The 11,805-nt window shown below is 44.0% G+C and overlaps 1 protein-coding gene across 1 annotated transcript in view; it reads right to left on the bottom strand.

The window, feature by feature from the left end:
- Positions 1-11,805, bottom strand: part of NLRP5 (NLR family pyrin domain containing 5) — a 29,808-nt gene continuing 18,003 nt past the window's right edge. Inside the window, exons 7-11 of the mRNA XM_024757235.1 lie at positions 11,033-11,203; positions 8,214-8,384; positions 5,523-5,690; positions 2,225-2,395; positions 1-176 (exon numbers count right to left, since the gene is read on the bottom strand). Coding sequence (XP_024613003.1) covers positions 44-176; positions 2,225-2,395; positions 5,523-5,690; positions 8,214-8,384; positions 11,033-11,203 — 814 coding nt within the window. The 3' untranslated portion in view covers positions 1-43. The remainder of the gene's footprint in view (positions 177-2,224; positions 2,396-5,522; positions 5,691-8,213; positions 8,385-11,032; positions 11,204-11,805) is intronic.

Genomic DNA, 11,805 nt, shown 5'->3' with positions numbered 1-11,805 from the left:
TCCTCCATCAGAGTGAGTGTGGGTGGGGAGGGTTTTTACGTCTTCAGCTTTTCCACCAGTACCGGTCATCTTCCGCAAAAGAATACCAACCGTCACCAATTACAATGTGCGGCTTGAGTCGCTCTAGCTCCTCCAGAAGCCTTCTTATTCGAGCAGGGTATTGCCATTTCCACAGCCTGGGGAGCAAGAAGGGGACTTACTACTCTGAGAATTTGCTTCTGACGCTTCTCCCTTCCTCAGAATTCCTGGACACCCCACCAAGGGTCTGAAACCTCCTCTTGCACTTTTTTTTTTTTTTAATTTTTGGCCACACCACACGGTATGTGGGATATTAGTTCCCTGGCCAGATATCAAACCCCCATCCCCTGCACTGGAAGCACGGAGTCTTAACCACTGGATCGCCAGGGAAGTCCCTCCTCTTGTATTCTTGAGGAGAAACAGTGTTCCCCATAGAATGAAAGTCAGTCCCTCCTTGTAAAGGAACTCTTTACAAGGCAGACACTACACTGAGTTTTTACAGGCACCTGTCCCTCATAGCTATCTGAAGAGGCAGACATGGTTATTCATCCATTCACGAACTCCTTCCTGAGAACTGACTTTGTGCCAGGTCCTGTTACAGGGTTTAGAGGCACAGTGATGAACAAGGCAAAATCCCCACCATCGTGAAGCTTATATTCTGGGAGAGAGAAACAGGTATTCAAATAGACACATGGTATCGTCCCCATTTGACAGATAAGGAAACAGCCTCCTGAAAGGTCCATTAGTAAAATCTAGGTCTGCCTCTTCTCATCTTTACTGCTAAGTTCCCTAAATCACAAGCTTATCTCATCAAAGGCTACATTGCCTCGTGAGTCACCAACACAAATATGCCCCTTTTCAACACAGCCTTCTGCCTTTTCAGCTCGCTCGCTGAAGTGATCGCTGAAACCGTTCTCTTTGGCCGCATCAAGATCTCCAAATCCACTGAGCCATGCTTTCCAAGCCACCCTCCCCCTCAGATTTCACACCACAACCATCGTGTTCTTTCTGGTGACGTCCATCAGTCAAAACTTGACCCCTGGATAAATCCACCTGCTGTACGCTGGACCATACAGGAGAAACCAGTTAGTCAACCGGGAAGTTTGCTACTGATATAAATACATCACAATCAACCACAAGGGGCCTTCTGTGCTGCCACAAGTTTTATGTTTCTCCAGTCAGGTCTTTACTTCCCTCAATCACAGCTGTACTTCTTCACCTCCAGGGGTGCCCTGAGCATGAGGTGCTAAGAAGCAAATACTTTTTCTATCATCAAAATTAATTCCACACCCGGTCACTCTCTCTTACTCTTGTTTCCTTCTTGGCGTTTACCACCTGCAGTAATCCTGAACATTAAAAACATTTAATGGTGGGAAAATACACATAACCTTTACCATCAGAACCATTTTTCATCGTACAGGTCAGTGGCACTCAGTCCATCCACACTGTTGTGTAACCTTCAGCACTGTCCATCCTTATAACTCTTTTAATCTCCCCCAGCTGAAACTCTGTCCCCGTTAAACACTAACTCCCCGTCTCCCGCTCCCCAGGCCCCCACCATTCCACTTTCTGTCTCTGTGGATCTGATGAGTCTAGGGACCTCACCTAAGTAGTATCATGTAGTATTTGTCTTTCTGTTACTGGCTTATTTCACCAAGCATAATGTCCTCAAGGTTCTTCCACGTTGTAGCATGTGTCAATTTCCTTCCTTTTTAGGCCGAATAATATTTTATGGTATGGACAGACCACACGTCATTTATCCATTCACCCATCAGTAGATACCGGGGTTGCTTCCACCTCTTGGCTATCGTGAATAATGCTGCTATGGACACAGATGTGCAAATATCTCTTTGAAAACCTGCTTTCAATTTTGTTGGGTGTATACCCACAAGTGGGATGGCTGGATCCTATGGTACTTCCAGTTTTAGGGGTTTTTATTTTGAAGATAAACATTTTATTTGTATGTCATCCCTCCACGCTCCCCAAACCCATCCCCAGAGGAAACCCCATGGTACCAGGCACTGCACCCACCCTGTATCCACAGCACCCCAGACGGTGCCTGGAACACGATGGGCACTTAGCGGTTGGATAAAGATCTGGTTGATGAGACAAGGTCTCAACTTCTCAGATCAACTGCTTCTCCACCAATTAGTGTGCCTGTAGCAGAAGGAGGTTTGTGTTTCAGAAGACATCGCCGGGGACTTACCCGATGGTTTGTAGATTAGATGTGGGTTGTGCAAAGGCCAAACACAGCTTTGTCATCCCTCTGGGACCGAAATTGTTCTGCATCAGGTTTAGGCTGGTCAGGTGCTGATTGCAGGAGAGGGCAGAGGAGAGGGCCTCACAGCCATTGGAGGTCAGTCCACATGTCTCCAACCTTTAGAGAGCACAGCACAGCCAAGGAATGACCCCAAGATCCGGATCCCTCCTTTAACACATGTTTGACTTCCACCACAACTTTAAAATCACAGCAGGGGGCTTCCCTGGTGGCACAGTGGTTGAGAATCCGCCAGCCAATACAGGGGACATGGGTTCGAGCCCTAGTCCAGGAAGATCCCACATGCCATGGAGCAACTAAGCCCGTGCACCACAACTACTGAGCCGGTGCTCTAGAGCCCGTGAGCCACAACTACTGAAACCTGCGAGCCACAACTACTGAGCCTGTGTGCCTAGAGCCCATGCTCCGCAACAAAAGAAGCCACCGCAATGAGAAGCCTGCACACCACAACGAAGAGTAGCCCCCACTTGCCACAACTAGAGAAAGCCTGCACACAGCAACAAAGACCCAATGCAGCCAAAAATAAATACCACAACGGAATACTACTCAGCCATGAAAAAGAACAAAATCTTGCCACTTGCAGCAACATGGGTGAACCTGGAGTGTATTATGCATAGTGAAGTAGGTCAGACAGAGAAAGCCAAACACTGTATGTTTTCACTTAAATGTGGAATCTAAAAAATAAAATGAATGAAGAAAACAGAAATAGAGTCATAGACACAGAGAAAAAAACCAGTGGTGGGGGAGGGGCAATAGAGAAGTAGGGGATTAAGAGGTACAAACAGCTAGGTATAAAATAAATCAGCAGCAGGACTTCCCTGGTGGTCCCCTGGTTAAGAATCTACCTTCCCAATTTTTTCAGATTCCACATATATGCGTTAATATATGATATTTGGTTTTCTCTTTATGACTTACTTCAGTCTGTAGGACAGTCTCTATGTCCATCCACATCTCTACAAATGATCCAATTTCATTTCTTTTTATGGCTGAGTAATATTCCATTGTATATATGTGCCACGTCTTCTTTATCCATTCATCTGTTGATGGACACTTAGGTTGCTTCCACGTCCTGGCTATTGTAAATAGTGCTGCAATGAACATTGGGGTGCATGTGTCTTTGAATTACAGTTTTCTCTGGGTATGTGCCCAGGAGTGGGATTGCTGGGTCATATGGTAGCTCTATTTTTAGTTTTTTAAGGAACCTCCATACTGTTCTCCATACTGGCTGTATCAATTTACATTCCCATCAGCAGTGCAAGAGGGTTCATTTTACTCCACACCCTCTCCAGCATTTATTGTTTGTAGAAACAATGTAGTTTTTTAAAAATATTTATTTATTTATTTTTGGCTGCATTGTGTCTTTGTTGCTATGTGTGGGCTTCCTCTAGTAGCAGTGAGCGGGGGCTGCTCTTTGTTGCCGTGCGCGAGCTTCTCATTGTGGTGGCTTCTCTTGTTGCAGAGCATGGGCTCTAGGTGCGCGGGCTTCAGTAGTTGTGGCATGCAGGCTTAGGTGCTCCACGGCATGTGGGATCTTCCCAGACCAGGGATTGAACCCATGTCTCCTGCGTTGGCAGGCAGATTCTTAACCACTGAACCACCAGGGAAGTCCCAAAACAGTGTACTTTAATTAAAAAATACTTTATTGCTAAAAAATGTTAATCTTTTGAGCCTTCATCAAGTCATCAAAGTTCACCAATCTGGAATTAACAGATACAAGCTACTGTATGTAAAATAGGTAACCAACAAGGACCTACTGTATAGTGCAGGGAATATGCTCAATATCCTGTAATAACCTATACGGGAAAAGAATCTGAAAAATAATTATATATATAATGTATAACTGAATCACTTTGCTGTATACCTGAAACTAACACAACATTGTAAATGAACTATATTTCAGTTAAAAAAATTAGAAAGTATAAAAAGCTCATTGCTCACAGATCACCATCACAAATATAATAAAAATGAAAAAGTCTGAAACATTGGGAGAATCACCAAAATGTGACAGAGACACAAAGTGAGAAAATGTTGGAAAAATGGCACTGATAGACTTGCTTGATGCAGGGTTGCCACAAACCTTCCATTTGTGAAAAACACAGTATCTGGGAAGAACAATAAAATGAGGTCTGCCTGTAATCTACTTTCTGTCTTTATGGATTTGCCCATTCTGGATATTTCATAGAAATGGAATCATACAGCATGTGACCTTTTGTATTTGGCTTATTTCACTTTAGCCTAATGTCTTCAAGGTTCATCCACATTGTAGCATGTGTCAGTCCTTTTTTTAAAAAATTTTTTATTTTACATTGTATTGTTGATTTATTGACACAATGTTGTGTTAGTTTCAGGTGTACAGCAGAGATTCTATTGTGTATATATATATATATTACATATATATATCCATTCTTTTTCAGATTCTTTTCCCATATAGGTTATTACAGAATATTGAGTAGCATTCCCTGTGCTGTACAGTAGGTCCTTGTTGGTTATTTTATATATATATATATATATATATTAGTGTGTATATGTTATTCCCAAACTCGTAATTTATCCCTGCCCGCCATGTTTCCCCTTTAGTAATGATGTTTGTTTTCTATGTGAGTCTGTTTCTTTTTCATAAGTTCATTTGTATCCTTTTTTTTAGATTCCACATATAAGCCATATCATATGGTATTTGTCTGTCTCTGTCTGAATTCCTTCACTTAGTATGACCATCTCTAGGTCCATCCATGTTGCAGCAAATGGCACTATTTCATTCTTTTTTTATGGCTGAGTAATATTCCATTGTATGTACTGGCACACTGTTTTAAACAAGCCTCTGGGGTGATTCTGATGCTTACTAGGGTTTGAGAACCAGCCATGTCATCATTTGCTCTTTGGTCCACCTTTCTCACTAGACCATAAATGCAGCCACTCCATGAGCTATACATGTCCATACCTCCACCATGTGGCCCTGTGCTCAGCACACACGGGTTTTCCAGTAAACATGCATCTATTTAGTTCTCACTACCTCCAGACCCTGTTCTCAAGCGTTGGCTATTTAATTCATCCATATAAAGGAGCCCAGTTGGAATCTATGCCTCAGTCTGTTACTCTGCCATGGTTGTATGCTGTCTAATTTGATGGAATTGTGAAAATCAGAACACGGTCTTTGTTCAAGCGACTTAACGTTTGGGTCCCCTTCACTCTGTGCCCAGCCCTCAAAGAGGTGATCCCAGGAACGTACCCAAGTCTCCTCAGAGAATTCTTCTGTTTCAATCCCTCACACAGCGCTGCAATCCCGTGGTCACCCAGGGCATTGGCGGCTAGATCCAGGCTCTTCAGGTGTTGACTTCTTGTGATGACATAGGACAGATTCTTGCAGCAAGCGGCAGTGAGACGGCACTTTACCAATCTGCAAGAGGAGGGAAGTGGAGGTGGGTGATTGAGAGAGAGCGTGAGAGAGAGAGAGAGAGAGAGATATGAAGAGAGAGAGAGAGATGGAGAGAGAGAGATGAAGACAGAAAGAGAGATGAATAGATATAGAGAGATGGAGAGAGAGAGGGAGAGAGAGAGAGGTTGAGATGAAGAGGGAGAGAGATGGAGATTATTGAGCGAGATTTAGAGAGAGGGACAATATCTGTACCTTTTGAGGAGAGCACCACAGTGGGATAAGGTTCAGAAACATTAGTAGAGATTCCCCTTGTTCCTTCCTAACTGGCGATCTTTCTGTCCATCCCTGTGAACAGCTTAGGACAGTTTATCATCTCAAGAGACATATAATAGCAGAGGGTGGGGAAAGGTTTTGAAGAGACTGGAGGCATCTTCAGACAAAGAAATGAGCTATCAGAGCATTCTTTTTATCTGAAGATGAGATAAACATTCTCCCTGGTGGAAGGCAGGGAGAGAGACGGAAAAAAACACGAGTAGAAATTGGTAGAGCCTCTGACAAAGGGACAGAGCCCTGAGAGGGACAGAAAAGATGATAGAAGTCACTGAAACACTAAGTAGGGTTTGGGATCCAAAAGGAGAAGGGGTCTTGTGTGTCTGTTCCCAGGAGGAGTGAGAGAGGGTGGAAATGGCCCCTTCAGTAGTGACTATATGAGTCATCTGAAGAGACATGACAGAAACAGCTCCGGAGTCTCACATCATCAACTTAGTGTGCTCAGCACAGAATGATCCCACTGGGTCCATCTCCATGAGGCATTCACATCAAGAACGAGGAAGGAGGGCTTCCCTGGTGGCACAGTGGTTAAGAATCCACCTGCCAATGCAGGGGACACGGGTTTGATCCCTGGTCTGGGAGGATCCCACATGCCGTGGAGCAACTAAGCCCATGAGCCACAACTACTGAAGCCTGCACGCCACAACTACTGAAGCCCGCGCACCACAACTACTGAAGCCCATGTACCTAGAGCCCGTGCTCCGCAACAAGAGAAGCCACCGCAATGAGAAGCCTGCACAAAGCAAAGAAGAGTAGCCCCCACTCGCAACAACTAGAGGAAGCCCGCACGCAGCAACGAAGACCCAATGCAGCCAAAAATAAATTTAGAAAAAGAAAAAGAAAAAAGAACAAGGAAGGACTCACTTGTGAAGACCAGGTGGGAATGATCAAGTCTTAGAAGCCAGTATGGACCGATGGTGATGGTGAAGACCAGAAAATCTCCCAGCACTTAAGTGCAACCCCAAAGAAATGGCATCTCCAATGGACTAAGCTGAATTTTCTATACCATGCAGCATTAGGGCTCAAAATGCCAATTCCATGAAAAGAAATAGAAGAATTAATACTTGGGGGCTACTCAGAGGTTTGTGTACTATGATCTCTATCCAATTCCTTTCATTTGTTTATTTTTGGGGAGGGAGGGCTCTCAAAGTGGTCCCACTTTTTGGTCCACTAACTCTACCTTTGTAATCGATCATAAGAAAAGGCTATCAAGCACACAGAGTTTGATAAGGTACACATGACTAAAACACTGGACATAAGCCCAGTGTCCAGCTTTTGGGGATTTTATTTATTAAAATTTTATTTTTTTATTTTTTGGCCACACCACTTGGCATGTGGGATCCTAGTTCCCTGACCAGGGATTGAACCCATACCCCCTGCAGTGGAAGCACAAAGTCGTAACCACTGGATCGCCAGGGAAGTCCCAGCTTTGGGGGGTTTTAAAAGTTATTATGCACCATTAAATGGAATACCATATCGTGCTTCATTTACTATTATGATTTGCTTATCCTCAAGGACAGAATGTGAGACCCAAGCAAGGTTTATGTTCCTTGGGAGTTTTAGTTCCCCCTGGTGTACGACTGGTGGGGGAACTGCAGGAATATTGAGAGCCACACATGCCTGCCACATGGTAAGAATACCTGAGTGGAAACTGCTAGGATCCTTTCTTTGTGACACAGTCAATGCTGCCTATGCATCCGGGAGACATTAACTGAAATACTGAGTGATTATTGCTTGGTTTCAAGCTTAGAGATTTATTTCTGTTCATTGAGGTCCTTTAATTTTTTCTAGTTGGTTTAGTGATGGAATACTCCTAGTATATAAAAATGTTCCAATAGGGGTGAAGAAATTTGAGCCCCAGAGAGAAAAGGGATTGAGAGATAGACAGCTACCCCCCTCCCCCTCCACCCCACAAACAGAATGAATAGCTGAAGATTAACCTGGTGCAAGATGTTCTGAAAAGTAAAGAGGTTTTAGAGATCAAGCGTGTCCTAGAATCCCATAGATCCTTCCACGGGGCTCCCGTTCAGAATACTTTCTCTTTCCTTCCCATACTCACTGCAGTGTCAACACATCAACTTACGCAGGGTGTCCACTGGAAAGAATGAGCCTCAGTTGACCCTAGAACTAATTTGTGGTACCATCGCTCTTGACATTCTAGAACCTCAGGCCCCCAGATGGTAGAGTTGATCCCCAACAACAAGGGAAACTTACTCAAGGTCCTGGAGGAGACAAGACGGCTCCATCATGACCTCACACAGAAGGTTCATCCCGTCATCTTCCAAGGGGTTCATGCTGAGGCTCAGATGCGTCAGATGTCTGTTGCCCATGAGTGCAAATGCAAGAAAGCCACAGCCAGCCACATCCAGGTTGCACGCGTTTAGTCTGCAGGGCACACACAGGGAAAGAGGACGGTCATACATGTTCCTCAGTGTGACCTCACGTGAGCAACTTCCCTCGGCCTCAGTTTTCTCCTCCTGTGGGTGTCAGGGATGGGATGACCGTGGAACACCTGGCACAGTGCACGTGCTGGATGCTACTCAAGATCCATCTTTTTAAAATTTTCCTCCATACTCAATGCATTCGCTTCCTATGGCTGCTGTAACAAATGGCCACAAACTTAGTGTTTCAAAAACACACCTATGTTATCTCATGGTTTTGGAGGTCAGGGTCTCACTGGTCTGGAAATCAAGGTGTCAGCAGGGCTGTGTTCCTTCTGGAGAGAATCTGTTCCCTTGCCTTTTCCGGCTTTTAGAAGCTGCCCCCATGCCTTAGATCTTGGTCTCCAGCCAGCAACTGTATCACTCTGTTATCACCCCTCCACCTGTGAGTCTCCTACCTCCTTCTTTCCTCTGAAGGACATGTGTGATTACATGGGGACCACCCAGATAATCTAGGAGAATCTTCCCATCTCAAGATTCTTTTTAAAATTTTTTTCTTTTGCTCTTTTATTCTATTCTATTTTATTTTTACTTTGGCTGCACCGCACGTCTTGAGGGATCTTAGTTCCCTGACCGGAGATCGAACCTGTGCCCCCTGCAGTGGAAGCACGGAGTCCTGACCACTGGACCACCAGGGAAGTCCCTCAGGATTCTTAACTTAATCACACTGCAAAGTCCTTTTTACCATGTAAGGTATCATATTCATAAGTTCCGGGGATTAGGACACGGACATCTTGGCAAGCGGGTGGTGCTCACTAGTCTCTCTACACTGCTATCTCCGCATACTTACTCACTGGGGAACCTTAGAACTCGTCATAAGGTAGACATATGAATCAAAGTTATATTCTCCAACAGAATTTCTGGCTACAGGTATACCATTAATGCACGAATATTTTCCCCTCATGTGACGTTGTTGGTGGACTAATGGGTCAAAGAGGTGAAATGGCAGAGCTGGTTGTCGGCACTGAGCAGGGCTAACAGTCTCACATTCTTACCGTCAAACCAAAGATTTCTGATAGAAGAGTCTGGCAACACGAGGGGGCAGTATTTAAAACAGTGACAGGGACACCTACACCTACTGTAAAACAGCTAGAGTACACAGCACCCCCAGATGTGTGTGTGTGTCACACACACTTTGTGGCTAATGATCCTACATCACCAGTACCCTCGTCTAAAAATCTCATCTCTCTTTTTTTTTTTTGGCCACACGTCACGTGGGATCTTAGTTCCTTGACTGGGGATCAAACCAGTGCACCCTGCATTGGAAGTACAGAGCCTTAACCACTGGACCGCCAGGGAAGTACTGAAAAATCTCAGCTCTAATCCAACACTCCCCTGCCAGAATCTAACCTATGTAAACATAGGGACCACATCTGCCTCTCATCTCTGTCCCTAGCAACCAAGAGTGTCTGCCCAACGTAGGTGCTTAATAAATGGTCAAGCCTCATTATTCGTGGACTCTGCATTCCTGAATCCGCCTCCTTGCTAACACTGGTGTCCCCCAAAACCGATATTTGCAAATCAATAATGTGCAGAGCAGAGAAAACTTTGAGTTGTCGGTTGCACATGCTCCTAGCTGAGGTTGGAATTTTTCAGCTGTCACACCATAAACAGGCATCCTTTTCACAGTCCAGTTAATGCCACGATTTTTTGCATTTTTGTGGGGTTTTTTGTTGTTGTTGGTGACTTCATTGTTTAAAATGGCCCCCAAGGATAGTGCTAAGGTGCTGTCTAGTGTCCTGAGGGTTAGAAGGCTGGGATGTGTTTTATGGAGAAAACAAATATATCACATAAGCTTTCTTCGGGGATGAGATCTAGTGCTGTTGGCTGTGAGTCCAATGTTAATGAATCAATAATATGCATTAAATAAAGTGTCTTTAAAAAGAAACACACAAAACAAGGTTATGTATTGATTGGTTGAAGAAAATGTGACACAAGTGAACTTATCTATGAAACAGAGACAGACACACAGACATAGAGAACAGACTTGTGCTTGCCAAGGGGGAGGGAGGCTGGGGGAGGGATGGATTGGGAGTTTGGGATTAGCAGATGTAAGCTATTATCTATAGGATGGATAAACAACAAGGTCCTACTGTATAGCACAGGGAACTATATTCAATATCCTGTGATAAACCATAATGAAAAAGAATATATATATGTATAACTGAATCACTTTGCTATACAGCAGATATTAACACAACAATATAAATCAACTATACTTGAATAAAATAAATTTTAAAAAATGTGACCAGAGGCTCCTGGGGACCTAACCCTGTATTCCCGTAGGAGCAATGGTTCAGTATTCGCTAATTCAGCATTTGCTAATTCAGTATTCACAGCAACTTTACAGAACACAACTGCCACAAGTAATGAGAATCGGCTGTATTTCGATAAATGAGGACTTCCCACTGTAAGAAAACACAGAGGCGGAGGTGGAATTTTCCACGGAAGGATGAAATATAGAAGCTATCAGGAGGGGCAGGATGTGGCACTTATCAGGTCCCTTCGTCCTGACAATTTCCACATTCCCCACTGCTTTCTGCTCTTTGTAATAAAGCTACGAATCCTCGCAGGGCAGCGAGTTGGACTCACATCAGCCTCTGTAGACCACAGTTGGGAAGTTTCACGGCTCGACACAGCAGATTCATGCCTTCACTCCCCAGGCTGTTTCCTGACAGGTACAGGTGTGTCAAGCTCTGGTTCTTGGTGAGAGCCGAGGCCAGATCCTGGCAGTCAGTGGCTGTGAGGCCGCAGTTCCCCAGTCTGCAAGGAGAGAGTCCCAGAAAGGCAATGATATCTATTCTTAGATTTCCATCTCTCCCTCCCTTGCAAGGAAGGGAGAGAAAGGTCACCCGCATAGCTGACACGTCCTGGCAGGTATCTGGTGATGTCACATCATGTCTGTGTTTAACTTGCAAACTCAACTCCAGTGATTCAGTCCCCAAATTGCACTCTGAAAGAATGAAATAATGCCATTTGCAGCAACAAGGATGGACCTAGAGATGGTCATACTGAGTGAAGTTAAGACAGAGAGAGACAAATATCATATGATATTGCTCATATGTGGAATCTTAAAAGAAAAGATACAAATGAATTTACAAAACAGAAATATGACTCACAGACATAGAAAACAAACTTATGGTTACCAAAGGGGAAAGGTGGCAGGGAGGGATAAATTAGGAGCTTGGGATTAACAGATACGGACTACTATATATAAAATAGATAACAAAGAAGGACCTACGGTACAGCACAGGGAACTCTACTCAATGTCTTGTAATAATCTACAAGGGAAAAAAATCTGAAAAAGAATATATATATATATGTATATACCTACATATATATACCTACATATATATATATATATA

This window comes from Neophocaena asiaeorientalis, unplaced genomic scaffold (genome assembly GCF_003031525.2).
Source record: "Neophocaena asiaeorientalis asiaeorientalis breed wild unplaced genomic scaffold, Neophocaena_asiaeorientalis_V1.1 scaffold1132, whole genome shotgun sequence".
Classification (NCBI taxonomy): Eukaryota; Metazoa; Chordata; class Mammalia; order Artiodactyla; family Phocoenidae; genus Neophocaena; species Neophocaena asiaeorientalis.
The sequence above is the reverse complement of the archived record's forward strand: the minus strand, read 5'-3'. Positions and strand labels throughout refer to the sequence as shown.